This window comes from Rhododendron vialii, chromosome 4a, assembly GCF_030253575.1.
Source record: "Rhododendron vialii isolate Sample 1 chromosome 4a, ASM3025357v1".
Classification (NCBI taxonomy): Eukaryota; Viridiplantae; Streptophyta; class Magnoliopsida; order Ericales; family Ericaceae; genus Rhododendron; species Rhododendron vialii.
In genome coordinates this window covers 9,108,432-9,131,896 of record NC_080560.1, presented here as the reverse complement: position 1 = coordinate 9,131,896, position 23,465 = coordinate 9,108,432, and the positions used below count along the sequence as shown (strand labels likewise).

The 23,465-nt window shown below is 34.7% G+C and overlaps 1 protein-coding gene across 3 annotated transcripts; it reads left to right on the top strand.

Annotated features, from left to right (window-relative positions):
- Positions 1–1,202: 1,202 nt before the first annotated feature.
- Positions 1,203–16,841, top strand: LOC131323085 (tricyclene synthase EBOS, chloroplastic-like). 3 transcript variants are annotated; one of them, XM_058354704.1, is made up of 8 exons: positions 1,203–1,448; positions 12,448–12,558; positions 13,024–13,291; positions 13,578–13,944; positions 14,368–14,586; positions 14,834–14,972; positions 15,793–16,044; positions 16,429–16,841. In XM_058354704.1, exons 1-8 carry the CDS (start codon positions 1,212–1,214, stop codon positions 16,762–16,764), a joined length of 1,929 nt encoding a protein of 642 aa, XP_058210687.1. In that variant the 5' UTR covers positions 1,203–1,211; the 3' UTR covers positions 16,765–16,841. The 3 variants fall into 3 exon arrangements, with proteins under 3 accessions (XP_058210687.1, XP_058210690.1, XP_058210688.1); XM_058354707.1 differs by lacking the exon at positions 15,793–16,044; XM_058354705.1 differs by lacking the exons at positions 12,448–12,558; positions 13,024–13,291; positions 13,578–13,944; ... (2 more) ...; positions 15,793–16,044; positions 16,429–16,841 and adding exons at positions 2,552–2,831; positions 3,778–4,153; positions 4,360–4,578; ... (1 more) ...; positions 5,365–5,619; positions 7,280–7,796.
- Positions 16,842–23,465: the final 6,624 nt, after the last annotated feature.

Here is a 23,465-nt window from a genome sequence, read left to right as displayed (position 1 = left end):
AAGGAATCGAACACTTACATCGGTTGGTTATACAAAAAAAATTGACACCGAAAAATGCAATCAGCGTCAATTTATGGAATAAAATCCCCTTTTGCCAAACATTTTCTTAGTTTGAATTATTATTGTCTTTTGAACTTTGTTAGTTTTCGGTCAATAACTTTTGGGATAAAAAACTGATTTTGACGAGAAAAATGTAAAATGAAAAAAATTATGACTAAAATATAGTAAAGAAGTTAAAAAAAGACAAACATACTCCAAAATAGATACATTTTAAATAACTTTTGGCGTTTTTGAACTTTTGGCTAGCTAGTAATGTTCATAGTTCATGACCTTTTTTTATTCCTCCCGTTAAGACGAAACTAGAAATTTTAAATTTTCGGCTCGAAGTTTAAAAAAATTGCTAATATAGAAATTGGAAAAAAATAAGTTAATTAATATGATGGGTATTGTGACAATCATAATAGTAATTTAAAACTTGAGGGTTGTTTTTCGCATAACACAGCATTGCAAAAATTAGTAGAGAACATTAGAAAGGGACCACGAAGTACATGTAGGGATATGTTCTAATCCACTTCCCCATTTGCTTGGAACTTAATTACCCAATAAAGCAGGAATTGGATATATTCCCTCCAGCAAAGGCAACTCAAGTCATCGCCAACCTCTCTAGTCTTAGATTTATCAATATAGCTATGAATACATATGAGAATGTACATATGAATTTTGTGGAGCCCATCTCGGATTCCACAAAAATGATTCGAATTGTCTATTATTTTTAAATATTTTTTTTAGAAAGCTCTATAAAAAATCAGCTTAATCTGATATCGGTAATGATTTTTTCTGAATTTGTAAGGACGAAACTACTTAACTTCTCAGTTTTGTCCCTACGAAACTACAAAATCCATATCTACATTATTATAGATTTCTTTCGTGAGTTGTACCACATCCAAGATTATTATTGACCTTGTGATTGTTGGACTTCATTGCCTAATATACAAAAAGCCTTGGGTTCACAAGTTTTAACCGGAAAGCTTATGGGAATTTGAAATCAATGGTCCAGATTCACTTGATTGTTTGCATTGCACGTATCCAAGTAAAATCCTAATCATCAATTATAAAACCAGTTTAGCATTAATTGGGGGCATACGGTCTCCCTTGGTTCATCGTGCTTGGCCTATAAATTAATAGGGTCAGCAACAAATTAAACTTAATTTATGCAAATGTCACTCCATCTGTTCTCCGTGCCAATCCGATCGATCCCTTCATCAAAACTTGGCCTTCCACCGCAACTCACACGGAAATCTGTACGCTGCACTCGTACAAGATTGCGCCTCCAATCCTCAGAAATGGCAGATAAAGATTCACAGCAGACTTCTCAAAGGCGATCTGCGAATTATCAGCCAACTGCTTGGAATTCTGATTTTATCAAGTCCTTAAAAAATCACAATGTTGTGAGTATTCGTATTTCTTTACCAGCTGAAAACAAACCAAATTAACTGTCCATTTTTTTTTTTGAAAGGCTAAGAAGAAAATTTATTGATGAGAAAGAAAGAGGACAAGATACAGCTAAAAAAGAAATAAAGGGCATCTCAAGGCCAAAGATACATACGAACGAGGTTGACACATATCCCAGCCACAATCATATGCCAAGAAAGAGGTTGATAACAAATCAACCAAAGAATGACAAAAAAAATAAAACCCAACCACCTTGGAATCAGTATCAATTCCATGCAACAGATATTGGGTAAACGTCCAAAAATAGGAAAACCTGATTCATAGTTGAATTGGTATTTCGCTTTCATCAATTTCAATTTCACCCTTGTGAACCTTTGCTGTTTGTTTCTATTTCAACAATATAGTACTTTCTCCGTTCCATAATGTTTGTCCGATCTGCAAAATGAGAATTTTTTTTAACAATTCACCAGATATCGATGAATTCTTTTAATTTCTGAAAAAAGTTCGAATTTTTTCTTGAAAAAAATGCATTATTTTTTAGTTCTCGTTTTGCGGACCGGACAAACATTTTGAAATGGAGGTAGTAGTTTTTTTTTTTCCATCTTTTGTCATAGTCTGATATAGAAATAAAAAAAATAAAATTAGAAAAGTTGAAATTATATTCCCAAATTTGTCAGTTGAACTGCAAGCGCTATTTTTGCGTTCAAATTCCAACAAGAGATGACTTTGAGATGGAGATAGGCAGTGGCAGCTATAGGATTTATTTATCATTTAGGAGTATATGTGGCACTTGAAATGTACTTAGAGTGTTCAAAGGTTCAGAGTTACACTTACAGCTCATTGCCCGTTTCACGGGTACCGAAAAATATTGAAAGGTTAGGGTGTTCAACTAAACACTGTTAGAGATATGTGACGCCACCCCTAGAGATAGGAGTGTCGTGTTAAGTGTAAATTACCAACTTTTTTTAAAGTGAAATTTTCTTGAAATTTACTTACCATTAGAGTAATTTGACATATATAAATTTTGCTCTTTTTTTTTTATTGGCTCTATATATAAATTTGCTAATTATAACACTTTTACTTGTAATATTTCTTGTAGGATGAAAAACAAATGCAGAGGGCAGAGAAACTGAAGGGGGAGGTAAAGGCTATGATTGGGGATGCAGATGTAAATCCATTGACAATACTAGAGCTAATAGATGATATCCAACGGTTGGGACTGAGCCATCACTTTCAGAAGGATATCACGAGAGCACTAGATAGAATTCTTATGTCTGTGATTAATGGAACTAATCTGAGGGAAGATCAACTGATTAGTGTTCATGCCATTGCTCTCTGCTTTAGGCTCTGTAGACAACATGGTTATGAGGCCTCTCAAGGTTCTCTTTTCTCCTTCTCATTCACCGGAACGAAAAAAAATATAATCTTTTCCAGCCAAAAAACTTTTCAAAATTATTTAAAAGATGAAGGAGGGATTTACATTGGGTAACTGACAACCAGCTAGCTAGCGTATAAAAAATTTGGTTAGATCTTTATTGCATGATTTTTGATTATGAATTGAAGCCTATCACATACGACGATGCCTGCTACAACTGAGTTTAATGGAGAAAACAAATTCATATAAACAATCCCAATTGATTGAAACGTAAAGTTCGATCTGGTTGAGTTTTAATTTTAAAATACGAATAGAATCTTTATTTTCTCTGTGGAGTTCGTACACAAGTTTGAGAATTTCGGAAAATCTTCTTTATGTTTTTTTTCTCTCTAAAAAAGCACATGTTATTTTCAAATCGTCTCAAGCACGTGTCAGAAAACTATTAGGGAATTAATTCTTTGCAAAATGAGAGCACAAATTAGGTTCTTTCCAGATTCCGTCCTTGAGGTTTACTTTTTAGAGACGCAAAACTTCGCCCCAGTCAGTTAGCACTTTTCAAGAATTTAATCTAACAAAGTCTTTGAAAAAAATTCCAATTTTTGTAATTATAAATTATCTTTTAAAAAAACTCTAATCTCATAATCATTTGATTGAAGAATGAGTAGCATACAAGAACTGGATTTTGAAATAGATTCATCAGTCGACTCCCTTATGGAAGGGCATAGTGGTAATAAAAGATTGTTCTTTTTCACATTTTGTTGCATAAAACAACATAAGAAGATTGTTAAAAAACAAAAATACTACCGTTCCTCTTCACAAGGAGATAGAAAGCAAGGACAAAACTAAACAGAAACAAGATAGTAGAAGATATGGGTAATGTAAATACTCCAAATAGGATTTGCCGATCAATAATAATAATAAATAGATAGGATTTGTGCGATGTTATGCAGATGTGTTTCAGAGATTCAAGGACAAAAGTGGAAACTTCATGGAATCCCTATGCCAGGACACCAAGGGATTGCTCAGTCTGTATGAAGCTTCTTATCTTTCTTTTGAGGGAGAAAACCTTATGGAAGAGGCCAAAGTATTCACAAACAAACATCTGAAGGGCATAAAGGGAAAGATAGTGGACAAAGACCTTGTGGAACAAATAGATCATGCACTAGAAATGCCTTTGCACCACAGGGTGTTGAGGCTTGAGGCTAGGTGGTATGTAGAAGCTTATGGTAAAAGAAAGGATGCAAATCATTTGCTGCTTGAAATGGCTAAGTTGGATTTGAACATGGTGCAGTCATTACTCCAAGGAGAGCTCAAAGACATGTCAAGGTAAATGAGATTCCCCTCAAATGAAGTCTCGCTCAAATATTATGTTACATTTTAGATTCAAATTCAAAAGTTTAAGGAAATCGAATATTAAGTGTGAAGGTTCCAGTATTAATTAAGTGATATTAATCGAGCATTAGTACCCCATCGAATCACAAGTGTTGTGAAGTAATCAGCCATTCAGCCTCCATTGGTATCTTATTTCTCAGGTGGTGGGAAGATATAGGCTTGGGGAAAAAGTTGAGTTTTGCAAGGGACAGACTGATGGAGTGCTTCTTTTGGAGTGTGGGAATGGTTTTCGATCCTAAATTCAGTGATTGCCGAAAGAGTATAACGAAATTGGGAGCAATCATAACTACAATTGATGATGTCTACGACATCTATGGATATTTGGATGAACTACAACTCTTCACAGCTGCTGTCGACAAGTTTGTGAACTACAACTCATTTTATGTTTATTTGTTTTGAAAGTCCAATGTTTATTCAAATTAATGTCCTTGCATTGCAAATTCGCAAGCAAAAGACCAATAGTTGTGGTTTTGATAACTTTTTATTTTGTAGATGGGATATAAAGGCTGTGGAAACCCTTCCGGACTACATGAAGTTGTGCTTCCTAGCTCTCTACAACACTACAAATGAAATAGCTTATGACATTCTTAAACAAAAAGGAGTGAACATCATTCCATACTTAACAAGAGCGGTATGTATACACTCACCAAAAAAAAAAAAAAAAAAAAGAGCGGTCTATATACATGTACTAAGTTTTTTTTCTTCAAAATTGTAGGAGAAAAATAGAAAAATATGAAGTTTCAATTCCAGCAGTAAAGTCTCAAACTTGTCACTACGTAGGTTACCTCATTCACTGGACTTTGGTAATTTTAGTTTATTGTAGAGCGGTCTATATCCTTAGAATCCCTTATATATATAGATTGTAAACCCTATTAGGGTTAGAGTTGTGACATAATATGAGGGAGATGGTGAGGCGAGTGTGAGGAGCCGTTCTGTGGCTTCCCGGAGAGGAAACGACGTTGGTTTTTGAAGAGTTTTTTCATCTTAGTGCATATTGTGTGTGAATATATATTCAAAGAGAGTTTTTCTCTGAAATCGCTATGTGAGTTGTGTGCGGAGTGTCCCTTTGGACCTAACACAACAATTGTAGTTTCTATAAATTTGCAGTGGCTTATTTTATAATTAGTTCTATCTCTGTACCACAGTGGGTAGATTTATGTAAAGCATTCTTGTTGGAAGCAAAGTGGTGTTTTGAAAAAGAGACTCCAACGTTTAAGGCATACCTGGAGAATGGAGTGGTTTCGGCATCGATGATGCTTATATCAGTTCATGCCTACTTCTTGTTGACCGAAACTATTACAAAAGAGGCTCTGGAGTGCTTAGAGAAGAAGGATTACCATCCTCTCATGGAATGTCCATCTCTCATTTTTCGACTTTCCAATGATTTGGCCACATCCAAGGTATGCTAGCTACTTTCCAATGAAAGGCTCAAATCAAGGGTTTACACCATCTTTAACCTAGGTAGCTCCCATATTCTCACGAATTTGTAAGTTGAGCCACACACGGGAAATCATATGCTCAAAAGGAAAATATTTCAATGAAAAGCCGTTTTAATTCTTAACGATGTTTTATTGGTACGTAAGATCAAGGTTTGATTGGAAGTTTGTCAAACCCTCAAAGTGATCGACATCTATCTAAGTATTATGTTTGCCGGGTTCGGCTCCCCTCCAGTCTTCCACTGTCCAGTATGGGCCAGAGTGTGGCTGGGATGCATTCTGCCAAATCCAAGGCTCCACGTTATTTCTGCTCTCAGATGGACAAATAGCTTGGTAATGGAGTTAACGGAAACAGAATGGAAAAACATAAATGGTCCGGTAAAAAATATGGTTAAAAAATCAAGTAGTCAAATTTTTAATCCGTTTGAACCGGTGCGAGAATTTTATTTTTTTAATTATTTTATCCTAAATAGTCATAATGAATTTTTGGCTCTAAAACTTTTAATGAGTACCCTAAGAGAGTTCTAGAACAAAATAAGAATCATGTACTCTCATATAAGAGCCCTAGAGACAAAAATTTAGTATGACCATTTAGGATAAAAAAAATCAAAAAAATAAGAACTTTGTCAATATTTTTAACCATATTTTTTACTGTAAGAGAAATGACCGTTTAAGTTTCCATTCTGTTTCCGTTAACACAATTATCAAGCTTTTTGTCCATTTGAAAGCAGAAATAACGTGGAGCCTTTTGTACAAAGATATTATTTTTTTGATTTTTTTTTTCCTAAATGGTCATACTAAATTTTTATCTCTAGGGCTATTATATGAGAGTATATGATTCTTATTTTGTTCTAGGACTCTTTTAGGGTACTCATTAAAAGTTTTAGAGCCAAAAATTCATTATGACTATTTAGGATAAAATAATTAAAAAAATAAAATTTTCGCACCGGTTCAAACGGATTAAAAAGTTGACTACTTGATTTTTTAACCATATTTTTTACCGGACCGTTTATGTTTTTCCGTTCTGTTTCCGTTAACTCCATTACCAAGCTATTTGTCCATCTGAGAGCAAAAATAACGTGGAGCCTTGGATTTGGCAGAATGCATCCCAGCCACACACTGGCCCATACTGGACAGTGGAAGACTGGAGGGGAGCCGAACCCATGTTTGCCATGGTGATTGTCTGCACATGATCAAAAGATTTAACAATTTTGAGTTTTAGAATCAAAAGTTACAAAAAAACTCGGGAAAATGACGGTTCAGGACGTGTTTTAATAATTAATACCCGTTAAGGATATGCTGAGAATATTTATTAATGCTGAAAATATCATTGGAGGGTATTAATTATCAAACACATCATTGGCCGTCATTTTCCCTACAAAGGGAACTCAGATATCAGGTGTGAGAATCATTACTCTACTTAGGTCGTAGAGTGATATTGATCACCATAAGCAGAGCCTATAACGACTACCCCTCCAATGATGAAGGACTCGTCAAGGAAATGCGATATTCACCATAGGCCGAGCCTATAACATCAATTATTCAAGAACAAATTCTGTATGAAATAATTTAAGTGCAACAACATGATTGTGTGTTTAATTATTTTTATTTTTTTGTGTCACAGGCTGAGTTGGAGAGAGGTGAATCTGTGAACTCAATCATGTGTTGCATGCACGAAACCAGGCTTTCAGAAGAAGAAGCCCGAAAGCACATAAGGAAATTGATTGACGAGACATGGAAGAAGATGAGCAAAGAACGAGTAACAGTGGATTCTCCATTTGAAAAACCATTTATTGAAACAACTATTAACGTTGCTCGAATGTCCGAATGCACTTACCAGAACGGAGATGGGCATGGGGCTCCGGATAATCAAGCAAAGAACCGGGTCTTATCAATGATAATTGAACCCATTACGCCTTGCTAACCAATGGTTCTCCAGTTTACTACTAAAAAGGATAACAGAAATTAAAGTTGGAAGTTTGCACCACCATCGTGTGTGGCCCCAATGATAATTTATTGTAATAATTTAAATCATTCATTTTGGTTTATAAAATTGACGGCCTGGATTCTGTCAATAGTTTTTAATTTATTCACCTAACCATTCCAATAATTGAAAAAGAAAATAAGAAAAAGTTGTAACACATGGAGTTTTTCCTTTTTGTGACGCGGCTTTTATTTATTATTGGTATGTGCACCATGTAGATTGTACTCGAATTATATCAATATAATCTACTTTTGTTGAGTTCCTCAAAAAAATAGAAAAAAATGTGATCCTATCGAATTGGGAAAAAATCTAAAAAAAATAAACGCTGCCAAGATTTTTGGCATCCAATTTAGATATTTTGTTGAAGTTAATTTTGGTGTACATGACGCAATTCTCAAAGCAAAAGTACTAATATATGAGTAATAGAGTGCACGATTAGATAGGGAAGTGTACAACTTCTCCATCTGTCTCATTTTATTTGGTCTTTTTTGATGTTGATGTCAGTTTTTAATCGCTTCTATCTTTTAATATGAATCACAAAAATATAAAATATGAATTTTGTTTCATAGTTTTTGATTAAGTCTATAATATAAGGTTTTCAAAATTATGAAAAATATTAATATAAATTGGGACATATAAGAGTTTAAAGAACGACACGAATAACGAAAAAGACCGAACAAAATGAGACGGAGAGAATATTTGTCTTTATTTGGCTCCTCTTTATAACAAGTTCATCCGCTCGACGCTCGTGCCAAAATGAAATTGCTATAGTCATCCTTTAACTTTCTACAAAGCACAAAGATTGAAAATAGTAATGCTGTTATACCGATTTATTGTCAATCGTTATCATGATCTCAAATTCAGACAATTGAATTTCCCCTTCTCATTTTGTCATGCAAAGCATTTGGCTTGAACGATATAGGACATTAGATAAAGCCAAATCTAATGCTAAATTTGAAATAAAATTGATGTTCATCCGTGTTTGTACGTATTATTTTGTTAGGTCTCCATTCTCCATATTCATCGCACCCTTCACTTTCAAAGTCCGTAGTTGACTAGTCTCCTTCCCTGTAGTTTAGGTCCCATTAGTTTGTTGCTTTCAAGGTTTCAAAATTCGATTAAATTGTTGGAACTTGGAATTATCCTATAAGACGTTCTTCTATGTTTGTACGTATTATTTTGTGAAACACGTTGATGCAAAGAATTTTGCATGAAAAAATGTAGCGAAAAGAAATCGCATTTTGTCATATTCTCCAACTACAGTAAAGTGTCCGATCAGTGATCTATACCATGTACTCTCATGCATTTGACTGAAGTTTAAATATTGGAGAGTGTGTAACTATATGATATTCCGGTCTTTCTATACCTTGTGGTTTGAACTTGTATGATTATTTTTGGTTATGTGGAAATTAATCACCCTATTGTTTCCGCCATTTCTAGTTGTGAGACTCTCTTGGATTCCTACTATTATGGCACTTAAATTGAGCACTAGGATGGAGTTTTGTACGTTTTTTCATGAAGTTTCCTAATTTTTGCATGTTGAAGTGTACGTTTAAAGAGGGTTCCAACCAATGTTTTGAAATCCGAAAACCGGAGTGAACCGGAAAAACGGATAACCGGTTAATTCAACCGGAGTTGAATGGTGACATCATAATTTGGTATATTACATATTATATTAATAAATATGTATACTGAAAGAGATGCCACGGCACATATTTATATTTCTCAAGTGAAATCTTCAATTGCATAGCCCTTTGAAAGAGAAGTGCTAGGGACAAAGAAAATTGACAAATAAAATACCCTTAAAGTGTACATGAACGGCTCAGATTCACTATGCAGTGCATCTGAGCTATTCATGTATACTTTAAGGGTATTTTCTTTGCCTATTTTCTTTGCACCTAGCATTTCTCCCTTTGAAATCTGTTGTTTGAATTTTCTCAAGTTTTTTTTTCCTCCACGCAGTCCCACATCCACACATTCATACAAATACTTTACACACACAAACTCATATCTTTTGGTGGGTCACACACACATTGAAGGTGTAGTGTGTGGGGGGCCAATGTAAATGTGAGAAGATTTGTTTAAGTGTTTTGAAGGAGGGTAAAAAGGTAATTTTACATACCAACTCTCCTAGTCAATTGCTGACTAGGGATTTGTGTAAGTGTTTGTAGTTATAAGCTTTGTTTGGATTGATGTTTGAAATTTTTTTAAAAAAATAGTAGGAATAATAAGTGAAGAGAGATAGAGAGAGAAATGTTGGGAGTAAAAGAAATCTAGAGGGAATTTTTTAAAAATACTTTTTAAATCCTAAAAAGAACAAGGCAAAATGATTGGAAAAAGTTAAGGGGCTTTTTTGAAATTTTCCCAAAAGTTAACCTCGGCTGGGGCTTTTTTGAAAGTTTAGGGGCTTTTTTGAAAGTTCAGGGGCTTTTTTGAAATTTTCCCAAAAGTTAACCTCGGCTGGCTGCCGTGCTGCTCCCGAAGCCACGTGTCAGCACTAGAAGAGGCCGGTCTGGATTGGGTTTCAAAATGGAAAATTCTATGTATCTCGAAAGGGTATCCAGAAATTATCCCGAATTTGAAAATCGATAGTTCAGATCGACTTTAAGTGAATTTGGACCATTGATTTTCAAATTCGGAATAATTTATGGGTACTCTTTCGGAGTACCTAGCACTCCTCTTTCAAAATAGTGGTTTCAATCTAAAATTAGGTGGCTAAGGCCCCGTTCTAGAAAGCCGAATAAGTACTTATTTTAAAAAAAAGCAATTTTAAGTTAAAAAATAATAGACTTATTGAAATATAAAAATATGTAATATAGATCTTGTTTAAGAGATCTTAATGAGATCTTTAATACGGTGCAAAAAAAATTAAAAATTTATTTTTCGTTTGCATTATTTTTGAGTTTGAAAATGTAAAATAAATACTTATTTTTTAAGAAGGTGTTCTGGAACGGGCTCTAAGGTTAAGTAACCTTTAAACTACTATATGTACCAAATATGTACCAAGTTGGATGACTTAGGTGAGTAATATTGGATAAAGTCTAAAAATTGATAAGACGTGCAGTCCGGATGCACACGGAGTTACAAATTGATAAGACGAGGAGATTTGACTCAGGTAACAGAGACTTAACCACATGAGTTGGAGAGTTCCAACCTAAAATCAATTGACTATAGGTGGAGAAACCTTTAGACAATGGTGGAGCAAGGATTTTAATGCGAGAGAGACCGGCTTAATTAATAGACATATATATTTTTATCGGAATATATACACACACACACACACACACACTTATTATATCATGAAGTTATTGTTTTTCACTACATTAAATATGTACATTGAAATGATTTTAACTTAATACGGTTGAAATATACCAATCATTTTGCTTCTTTTTTAGACTATATTAACAGTCACGTGGACACTACATATATATCGTTATCTGTGCCTAACTACAGTACAGGACACCGTCGTCACAATCGTTTTCCTACCCTACTTTTTAGCAAATATTCATGGTTTCTAACTTGACTACTATCATATTGACCAGTAATTTACACTAGTCGACAATTGACATAACATTATTAGGCCGGACACAATAATGTCTCTATGATTGCTATAGAAATTGTACAATGGCCGGAGCATGGCGAATACGATAAAAGACTCAAGCGAAGTCCTTAACATCAATTGATTTTTGGGAGAAGATTGAACTTAATCAGATAACTTATAGTATCAGAGTTTGGAGATCATGAGTTCGAACCGTAGGAGCAATATCAACCTAAGAGAGATTGTTGGAAGCACAATATCATTCTCCATGAACGATGTATAAAAAAACCAATTGATTTTATGAGAGATCGTTGAACTAATTACCATCAAATTTTCAACTAATTATCATCAAGGGCTTGATAGCCACATTTTCTTGTATAACAAGATTATTTGTCACCCGTTGAATTTATTAGGGGCATTTCCCATTAAGTAATCATTAATCTTCCTTTCATGGACTTTATACATTATTCTTATCTACAGTATTTCGGAAAAAAATTATTTCAGTGCAATAACTACACCAACTGTTATTCTTATACAAGGCTTTACTTCTTTGAGTCCTTCAACATAGATATATCAATCTGCAATATTTCTATCTGCTCTCCAATTTGGGTGGTTAATAAAGCGCGTAAGTACAAGTTAATTTGCACCGAGAAGATATTTATTGTTTCTGAAGCATTGCCCAATAACACATTGATGTAAGATTTATGTTCAATATAGACATGGTCACTGTAGCGTTGCTCTTATCTATACGATATCTTTCAGAATTTAAACTATTTTTTATAGAGATGGATGATTCGAAACGTGGACTACACTATGCACTAGAGCCTAGCGGTTTTCATTTCATTTAAACACTAAAACATTATATTAAACCAACAGGATATGATAATGCCAAAACTGTTTCCGTTTGTGGCAAAACTGTAGTGCATTCAAGCCTTGTACCATGTGCAATGTATAACACTTTTATGCACTACAGTTTTAACACTAACAAAAACGATTTTGACATTACCAACACAGCAACACCCAAAACAAATTTGGATTCAAATGTTATTATGTGTCTCGTGCTTCGCAAAATTGATGGGATACGCGTGAAAAATACATGGAATTAATGTCATGATTCCTACGTACTTGTAAGTTTGGGTAGCTTCGGGGCAGTCTCCCAGGTCCACTGTAATCGCCTATAAATAGGTCTCTACCATTGCATATCACTTTGCTTTGCAACAAAATAAACACATACATGAAAATGTCAATTCATCCGACTTGTTCAAAACAGAGCCCTCCTCCGCATCTCGCACAACCACCTTCTCAAAGGCGATCTGCCAATTACCAGCCAACTTCTTGGAATTCTGATTTCATCAAGTCTTTGAAAATTCACAATAACAACGTGAGTAATTACTTACATTTCTTCGATTGCGAGTTGAGTTTCACGATACCGTAAGTAAGTGAAACTCACTGTTTTAAAATGGTCCACTCTTAAAGTTTTAAGAAGTTTAAATTACGCTACAGTCCATAGTTTGAGTAGTATTTGGCTTTCAATTAATATCAAATTTCAATCTTACCCTTGTGAACCTCGCTCTTTTTTTTTTTTTTTCATTTCAATGTAGTCTTTTGCCATCTTTTGTTAAAGTTCCATGCAGAAAGAGTAACAATTTCAAAATTTGAAATTGTCCTCCAAAATTGGTTAGGAGATGACTTCAGACAGAGATACGACTGTGGTGTTACAAATGGTTGAGTTTAAATTGAAAGGTTTAAAGTGAAATTTTATTGACATATAGGGATCAAAAGTGTAATCCACCATTTACCAATTTTTGCTGATTATAATAGTTTTTGCATGTAATATTTGTTGTAGGATGAAATACAGAAGCAGATGGCAGAGAAACTAAAGGGGGAGGTAAGGTCTATGACCGATGCAAATTCATTGACAATACTCGAATTGATAGATGATATTCAACGGTTGGGATTGAGCTATCACTTTGAGAAGGATATCACGAGAGCACTTGATCGAATGTTTCTCTGTGTGAATGGAACTAATTTGTGGACACAACAGAAGAGTACAGTTCATGCAATTGCTCTCTGCTTTAAGCTTTGTAGACAACATGGGTATGAGGTCTCCCAAGGTACAATTTTTCTCGTTACCTGAAGCAATATCTTTTTTTTTTCCCCTTCTAGTAAAGCAGGGTATTTCAGACCAGCTTAATCACACTGTGGATGACTCCCCACAGTTATTCCACATGCTTACGTGTGAAAGTCGAACTCGAAATACTAAGATGGAGCAAACCTCAAGACCAAAGCCTTCAAGACCATGCACCAGGCTTACTCTTTGCGATTCACCTAAAGTAATGTTGTTTTGAATAACACTTATTGTTCCTGCAAATAGATAACATTTTGTGCGATGTATTCCAGATGTGTTTAGGAGATTCAAGGACGAAAATGGGAACTTCATAGAATCCATAAGCAAGGACATCAAGGGATTGCTAAGTTTGTATGAAGCATCTTATTTTTCTTTTGAGGGAGAAAAACTCATGGAAGAGGCCAAAGCATTCACAACCAAACATCTGAAGGGAAAGATAGCGAACGAAGACCTTGTGGAGCAAATAAATCATGCACTGGAAATGCCTTTGCAGCATAGGATGCTAAGGCTTGAGGCTAGGTGGTATATTGAAGCGTATGGTAAAAGAAAAGATGCAAATTATTTGTTACTTGAGATGGCTAAGTTGGAATTCAACATGGTGCAATCTATGCTCCAAGGAGAGCTCAAAGACATGTCAAGGTAAATTCAAGTACTGTAGCCAAATTTATCATCCAACCTGCCAAAAAAATTCAATATGTAGTTTAATTAGATTCACTTCAGGTGTGGTCCCTACCAGGCTACCACACCAAATTTAAATCTGGACCATCTATTGAATTTTTGTGCACTTTTCACATTTTAAAAATTACATTAATTTAATTTTGAATTTCTAATCCACTTCTATCAGAATTTCAAATCTTAATTCAAGGTAATGCCACATGTTATAAATAAAAAAAAAATGTTTTCAGAACTATCGCAAATAGCCCCAATATCAACTTTTGACCAATCTAGCTTTATATAAATTGTGCCCTGATGCTTCATTCGGATTTGAAACTTTCCAGAAGAAAAGGTATGGAATTTTCCTCTAGTAATCCGCTTATATTTTCTTTTTTTAAATATATATAGGTGGTGGGAAGATATAGGCTTGGGAAAAAGGTTGAGTTTTATTAGGGACAGATTGATGGAATGCTATTTTTGGAATGTGGGCATGATTTTTGAGCCCAAATTCAGTGATTGCCGGAAGAGTTTAACGAAATTGGCCGCACTTGTAACCACCATTGATGATGTCTATGATGTCTACGGATCATTGGATGAGCTTGAACTATTCACGGCTGCTGTTCACAGGTTTGCGAAAATAAACGCAAAATACTAGTGTCAAATTATAATTTTGAATGAGTCTTCTATATATATGGAGATTATGTTTGTAAGGAAGAGGGTCATATCATATGGAAGATAACAAAGAATAAAGGTAGTCCACAGAGGTAGTGGCCGTCTTCCATTGGTCCATTAATATTTGATCGCCATGTTTGTGAGTTTGTTTAATTTCCTCGCAATGCCCCATTTCAAAGTTTTGGTAATTGTTATATTACAGATGGGATACGAAGGCTGTGGAAACCCTTCCCGACTATATGAAGTTGTGCTTCCTAGCTCTCTACAACACTACGAATGAAATGGCTTATGACATTCTTAAACGAAAAGGAGTTAATATCATCCCACACTTAAAAAGAGCGGTATGTATGCACGGAGTATTTTTTTTTTTTTCCCAAAATCTGAAGAGATAGAAAGGAAAATTACAAGTTGCTATATATTATAGCAATACTACTAGGTTGTTCCGCTAAATAAGCCAAGTGGCTTATTTTTTTGTCCTTTGTCAAATTTTTTTCGCATGTGTTCGTTTTTCGTCAATTTTTTGGAGATTATTGCTTCGTTATAATGAGAAGAACCTAAAAAGTAAAAAATTATGATCGAAACATAATTTTTTTGAATAAAGACAAAAATAAGCCAATAAGCCAATTTTTTCATCCTTATTAAAAAAGATTGAATTTTTATGATAATTTTTTACTTTTAGTTTCATCTTGTCATGATGAAGCAATAATCTCTTAAAAATTGACGAAAACCTAACAAATGCAAAAAAAAAATTGAATAAGGACAAAAAAAAAGAAGCCATTTGACTTATTTACCGAACAATCCAGGCCTGGAAGTTAAAAGCCGGAGGCCAAATTAAATAAGCATGCTTTTTCACCAATGAACCAATAAGCCCAAATTTATTATTGCTTCTAAATAAGCCAATAATCCTGACTCATTTTTTTGGCCAAGGAAAGCCAAAGTCTCGAACTTGTCAATCTGTGGGGTGCCTCACTGGATCTCTCCACCTTCTATGTGGCTCTCCATCTGGCAAGTGGGTCCCACAATAGGTAGAGGTGAATAAACCTAGTTAACAAATGTCATTTTCATAAAGATTATCGAACAAAATCGAGTCTTGAGTCCCGACCAATCTAAATTTAGTAATTGCAGATTCCATAGATTTGTTAACTTTAAAATATATCACAGTGGGCAGATTTATGCATAACATTCTTGAAGGGAGCAAAGTGGTGTTCAAACAGAGAGACTCCCACATTTAGGGCATATCTTGACAATGCAATGGTTTCGATATCGGGAGTGCTTATATCAGTTCATGTCTACTTCTTGTTGACTGAAACTATTACAAAAGAGGCTCTGGAGTGCTTAGAGAAGAAGTATCATCCTCTTGTGGAGTGTTCATCTCTCATTTTTCGTTTTTCCAATGATTTGGCAACATCCAAGGTATGCAATTTATGTTAAGATTTCGCTATTGGCGTTGTACAAAATAAAAACCTCTACGAATCCAAGTTCTACCATCATGATTTTTATTGACACAAATAATACGGAATAACAAGATCAAATTACGCCCAAGAATTTTTTTTCCACAGGAGCAGAGTTTTGCTAGATTCAAGCATTACTCAAAGATAGTCCCAGACTATCACTTTTCTTTTTTGGAAATCCAGACTATTTCAAAACTCGATTTCAGTACGTATTGGGGAACCACAATGCTTCAAGTGCTATGGTTTTGGTGATTACGCCCAAAAATGTGCCAATAAAATTAAAAAGAATGCTCTTGTCGCTAAAACGTGGGATGATAGTGATTTCTTATTTGTTTTTATGTCATAGGCTGAGTCGGAGAGAGGTGAATCTGCAAACTCAATCCTGTGTTACATGCACGAAACCGGAGTTTCTGAACAAGAAGCCCGGAAGCACATAAGCAGTTTGATCGAGGAAGCATGGAAGAAGATGAACAAGGAACGAGTAGTAGCTGATTCTCCATTTGAGAAACCATTTATTGAAACGGCTTTTAACCTTGCTCGGATCGCCCAATGCACTTACCAAAATGGAGATGGGCATGGAGCTCCGGATAACAAAGCAAAGAACCGGGTTTTATCTGTGATAATTGAACCCATTACACTTGCATGTGCAAAGACTTCAAATATGTTAGCTAGTGTTTCTTGAGGTAAGAGAAGAATAAAATGTTGGAATTTGTCTATTTAGGTGTTAAACGATAATATAGAGGTGGCAATTTGGGTCCAGTAATATTATTTCACTCAAATTCATTCATTTATATTTTTATAATTAGCCCAAACCTACACATATTTAAATATGGGTTTTAATTGTGCCAACTTAATAAACCCACTGATTTTATGGGTTTAGATGACTTGGTAATGGGTTGGAAATGGGTCGAACTTTAAAAACCCATCCATTCTTCTAAAAGGGCTTTTCACTGACGAATGACGAATTCTATTAAGGTAAAAATTCAATTTCTTGCCTCCAAACAAAACCATTCTCCGTCTTCATTATTCTCTCTCTCACTCTCTCTCTCTCTCTCCATAACGATCAGTCCACCACATTTTGACTCCCAAGTCCAAGGAGAAATTTTTCGGTGCCGAGTGGGTACATCTCACGTGGTACACGCTCAACACAACACTTTCTCTCTCCAAATTTGAGCCATCCAAAAACGCAATAGATGGCTCAGATGCACCGAGCGGACACCACATGGTACTGCTCGGCACTGAAAAATTTTCCACTCCCAAGGCATCTCTCTCTCTCTCTTTTGTACCTGTTTCTTAAAATTTTTTGACCCTCTAATTTTTTTTGATAGGCAAATTTTTGAGCCTCTAATTGCTTCAATACTTCGTTCGAATACCGGTTGCGTCCTTTTGAACTTACAAGTCTGAAACTTATTTCGATATTTTTAACTTTTCATAATTTTTTATTTAATTTTTGGTCATAATTTCTAGGATTAATCGTTCGTCTCGACGAGTCAAATCGAAAAAGTATAAGAATTTGGACCGATGTTGAAAAAATTTAAATAAGGAGGCTCGTCGAGACGGACGATTAATACAAAAAAAAATCACGCAAATCTAACAAAAAATCAGAAAAGACAAATAAAACACACAAAGCGAAGAAACAAGTTAAGTTAAAAAGAACGCAGCCCTAGTCTGCATGATTGATTGTATGTAAGTTTTATCTTGTCGTCGTTTATTTTTGTTCCCAAAAAATACGATACACAAAATAAAGTAAAACGTTTCCCCCCAAAAATAAATAAAGTGAAACCGAATTCCAACATTTTAAGCCTAAAATGGCTTCAATACTTGTTTTTTGAAGACCTTGTGTGTCGATTTTTCAAGGTCCGAGGTGATCGATAGATTTGAGTGTAGTTGGCACCTGATGGGGTCAAATAAAAATAATAATAAATTTGAGGCCTAAGTTATATTTGAAAAAGAGGGGGGGGGGGGGGGGGGGGATGAAGGAAATGGTTTGGGTTGGGTTGGGCATGACTTGACCCATATTCCACCCGACTCGTTTCAACCCGTATATTATTGACACGTATTTAATCCGTCCATATTCAACCCATGACCTATTTCAACTCGTCCAATCCCGCTCATTTGCCATCTCTACAATACTATATGCAACTTACCAGTACAAGATAATACTGATCCTACATGTACATTGCATATTCGTCACATCTTTTTCACTTTAAAAACTCCATTCTCCATTCCGGTGTGTAGTGATAAATCAAATTAGGAACACCTCAAAATCACCATACACGTTAGAGAGGGAGAACCATCTAATGAGAAAATGCAACAGGAACACCTCAAATCACGAGTATGACTTCGTTGATCATCGATCCACGTTAATTAATAGTCCTCCCCGGGACATTAAATTTTGAGAACTCGAGGAAGGACCACGATTGTGTATAAGAATATTCACGGGGAATGGTATATGGTAGTTAATTTGTGTGGTCTCAAAGCTTTGAAAGACTCTTAAATTTTGAGAATTTCATAGCTTTGGATAGTTGAATATATTGTTAATAGTTTCCTTTCAAGCATATGAAGATATGGACATTTTTTTATTTGTATCGAGGTTTTCATGTTTGCAAATGCTAGCTAATCGATCTAATCATGTTTACGTTGAGTTTACTTTGTCTGTTGAATTAGGTAACCAATTGTACCATTCATAGAATCATAAGTGTATCTAAAATAATGATTTCTTGAAGGAAAACGATTTTCACACTCCCATTTTTTATATCTATATAGTCTTTCTTCTTCTTTTTTTTGTCTTTTAGCAAAAAAAAAATACACACTCTTCTACACTAAAAATAGGGGAGTGAAAATTACTCCCCTTCTCGAGTTCTACTCTTAAGTTCAAGCAATGTGGAACAAGTTGCCAGGCAACATACTGATCCACCAATCCCAATTGGCATCCTATTACAAACGGTGGCAGTTTACAAGCCATACATGGAGACAACTCCGACACATCCTACAGTGGGTGTTTCCTCAGAAGAACAGGTTGATATATATGATCCAAACACTAGCTCCCCCAGTATGTCAGAAGGGAGTAACAATTGATTTCATCAAAATATAAGTTTATCGCATGCCAATTCATAGAACAAATTATAAATAGTTATGGGTTTCTAAATAATATTCATATAAATTTTTGAAGAGAATAATTTTAAGGGACGCAAGAAACTTTCAAAATTGCGTAACATACTTAACCATTTACCTGGATCGAAAGGTAAGACAATCGAACAACGAAAATTGAGCTAACCTGAGCAAAATAATTAAATAGCAATATTATTACTAACTGTAGCAAGTATAATATTATATCTAGCAATATGAGTCTGCCTAAAATAAAATACTACAACTAAAATAATCCTGTGCCACCAACATTACAACGCCACATCAATCCTAATACTCCAAAGCCGTACGGTGGTCCTTGCTGATTCACATGGGATTCCACCCAATCTTCCAAAAACTGGTGGTAGAATTTATATCTCAGAGAAGGAACCTTATTGCTTTCACCACGTACCACTTCACAGGCACGCACGGCCTCTCTCTCTCTCTCTCTCTCTCTCTCTCTCACACACACACACACACCCACAACACAACACAAGCTTTCACCCACTTAGTCAACTTAAAATAATATCCACCCAATGAAGCCTACTCCCGACCATAACACCCAATAAGTCAACTTTTTGATTTTCTGTGCCTACACGTAAACAAGAATTTCCAAGAATTGATAGCACCAGTTGTATCCTAGGATGATAGGAATTCAATATTCATACGTTGTCTAGTCCATAGCTCAGTGCTTCTACCATAAATGGTTTTTATGACTTGTTGGGACTTTCTTAAGAAAAAATGCACAAATCCTTGCGCAAGCACTCGCATTGAGTCAGTCACCCACTCACACGGGAAGCAGGCAACACACACACACACACACACACACACATATATATATATATATATATATATATATATATATATATATATTTTTGAACTTTATCTATTTAAGAAGTTGCTAAACTTAACAATTTTGAGATTCATAATAATAACTTCTAATTCATAACCAAAATAAAAGGCTCACTTCCATTTCACTATCTATCACCCATTTTGTTTCCCGCCATTCACTTTTCTCCATGGATTAGACTTTACGTTTTCTTGTCCTATTAATCTTTGTAACATTTTCAGAGGTTAGTAAAATTTCTTTTCGTCATTAAGAAAAAAGATAATTAATTTAGTCCAACCCACTTTGGATGGTACGTAGTAGCATATAGCTAGCTAGTTATAGGAGGGATAGATTTAGGTTGGAACGTACGCTGTTGAATTTGGATGGGACAGAATGAAGGTTGAATTTTGGGAGAGGAAACAGCAGCAACAGATTGATATGGACAGAGTCGAGTAGGTTTGGTTATTGGAAAATATTGTTAGTTTTGGTTATTCAAAATCTAAAATTTAATTATTTTTAAGGATATTACTAAGTTTAATTATACTATTGTGAGTCAGTTTTTGCACCAACTTTGTTAACTTTAGAAACAATTTATTTTTTATTATGCCGTTATGAATAGCCTGAGGCAATGTTCCAATAATTAATTTTATAATATTTCTAACTGATTCTACATACGATAGTAATTCTAATATGAGAAATGATTTTTGCAGTCCACTTTTAAAAAATACACTTCAAAAGTCGTCTATTAGTGCTTCAACAATAGAAACATTGAAAAAAGACACTTCTAAGCCACTGTCATGGACCAATCTTTGTAAAAGGATACTAGCGTAAAACCCGTGCATAGTATCGAACCTGTATAAAAAGAAATTTGAATTTTGGACACGAATGAAAATCGTGATAGATTACAAGTTTTTTTGTCACAAATAGTATGGGTGACGAAATTTTTTTGTCGACTAAGGATCGTCAAGGATTCTCACCTGGTGACGAAATCTGTTTTTCATCACCTATAATGCCTTTTGAGGAGGAAATATTTCATTACCAATAATTAGTAATTGGTGACGAAGTTTTTTTCCTCGCCTATTGTGCTTTTTGATGACGAAATATTTCATCATCAATTATTTCTTTTGGCGACGGAAAAATTCATCACTGTTGAGTCACATCAGTGAAGAAATTTTTCGTCGCCAATATAAGAAATCATTGATGAAATTTTTCGTCACAAAAAGACCTTTTCATTCGAACTACCACCATATCTTCATTTTCAAATCCGAGTATATCGGGTTTCTCGTGCAAGTTTCAACCAACTGTACCACACACTCCCAACGGCTCACAAAAGAAAGCAATCTCGAGGGTCAAATGCGGATAACAAGGGACGCGGGTCAGTGGATCCGGGTTCTCCACTCACGCGGGTCAAGACCCAATCCCCCCAAAAAGTCTCCGCTGGTCCATCGTAATTGGCCTATAAATTAATAGGGTTAGCATTGCATGTCTCATACGAAACCTGTGCACTGCAGTACTCATACAAGATTGTACTACCTCCAATCCTCAGAAATGGCTGATGAAGATTCACAACAGACTACCCAAAGGCGATCTGCGAATTACCAGCCAACTGCTTGGAATTCTTATTTCATCATGTCCTTGAAAAATCACAATGTCATGAGTATTTCTATTTACCAAATTAATTAACTGTCCATAGTTGAATAGGTATTTCGCTTTCATCAATTTCAATTTCACCCTTGTGAACCTTTGCTGTTTGTTTCTATTTCAAAACAATATAGTAGTAGTACTGTTGTCATCTTTTGTCATAGTCTGATATAGAAAGAAAAAAAAAATTGGAAACGTCGAAATTGTGTTCTCAAATTTGTCAGCCGAACTGCAAGCGCTGTTTTTGAGTTCGAATTCTAGCAAGAGATGACTTTGAGATGGGATAGGCATTGGCTGCTCTAGGAGTTATTTATAGGACGTTCATTTAGCAAAGAAGTTTTTATAAACTTCTTGTGGGGTTGTTTGGTGGCGTGAGGTCGAATTTATAAAAAAAGAAAAGAGGGAGAGAGTGAGAGGAAAAGGTAAAATTTGAAAATAAAAAAAAGGGGGAGGTTAAAGTTATTTTTGTAAATAGTAAAAAATTGGGTTAAAGTAATTTTTGATAAATAGTAAGAAAAAAAAATTATTGCATATTTATTTACTAATAAAAAAGAAAGAGTTAAAAGTAGTTTTTAGACATGAAAGTAAAAAAAGAAAAGAAAAGAAAAGAAAGGTTAATGCCTTCTGTTATCTCCATCTGTTATAAATTGATGGAATTGGATGGCGGGGGCCTAGCTAATTGTTAAAGGAGTGATAAATTTATGTGTCTTTTTGTCATTAGTTAAAATTTAGGTATTTTTTTGTGAATTGGCTCAAAGTTCAGGGGCTTTTTTGAAATTTTTCCTATATTTTTATGCTATATGTGTTTCTTTGTACTACTCCCTCTGTCTCATTTTTTATGGACTTTTTAAATATTCGTGCCAATTTCTTCAAACTCTTATATCTTTCAATATGAATCTCCAAAAATATGTAATATGAATCTTAATTGGTAGTTTTTGATTAGATCTATAATACAAAATTTTTAAAATTATAAAAAATATTATAAATTGAGAGATATAAGAGTTTTGAAAAATGGCACGAATATCGAAAAAGACCAAAGAAAATGGGACGGAGGGAGTATTTCATTAGTTTTTACATGGAATTTCCTTTGGGGATAAAAAAGTTCACATATTTTCGTTATAATGATATTTTCTCATGTACAGGAATGCCTAAAGTTATATTAATATCTTAATATCATATATAAAGTATAAAAAACTCAGGGCTCCAATTTATAATCCACCTGGACTTTGTCAAAATCTTTTTTTCTTATCATCTACTTCTTCCATCCCAAATTGCTAGTCCATCCCAAGTCTGCTATGTATTTAAATTTTTTATATTTTTGTTGCACTAACTTGGGTTTTTATTAATTTTGTAGTTTTGTAATGCAAATTGCTTATCACATTTTTTATTGTGTATTGTCTTTTAATTAATTGTGTCATCAGCATTTATATATACTTACAGACATACATACATACATACATATAGATATATGTGTGTGTGCGCGCGTGCCAGTGCGCGCGTGTATATTCACGGCTGTTCAAGTCAAAACATTCGGATTTTAGCTAAGGTTTGGACTTTTGCTCTAAGCCATTGGATTGTGTTTTCAATGGTCCGGATCTGCAGAAGGTGGATGACTGGTCATAAACCATCTGTAGATCCAGACCATCTAAAATACAATCCAACGGCTATGATCGTGACTCGTGACACTAATGCATTTAATTTAGCATAATTAGCTCACTTGACCACCCCTTGTACACTTCCATGTGAGAGGAAGTGTAGTCAATCATTGACAAAGTACTTTTGTGACA

What these genes read in the sequence shown, in the direction of transcription:
- LOC131323085 (XM_058354704.1), top strand. Translation starts at nt 1,212, where the DNA reads ATGCAAATGTCACTCCATCTGTTCTCCGTGCCAATCCGATCGATCCCT. An exon ending in GAGCTCAAAGACATGTCAAG is followed by an intron (nt 13,945 to 14,367) that starts GTAAATTCAAGT and finishes AAATATATATAG; the next exon opens with GTGGTGGGAAGATATAGGCT. An exon ending in TTCACGGCTGCTGTTCACAG is followed by an intron (nt 14,587 to 14,833) that starts GTTTGCGAAAAT and finishes GTTATATTACAG; the next exon opens with ATGGGATACGAAGGCTGTGG.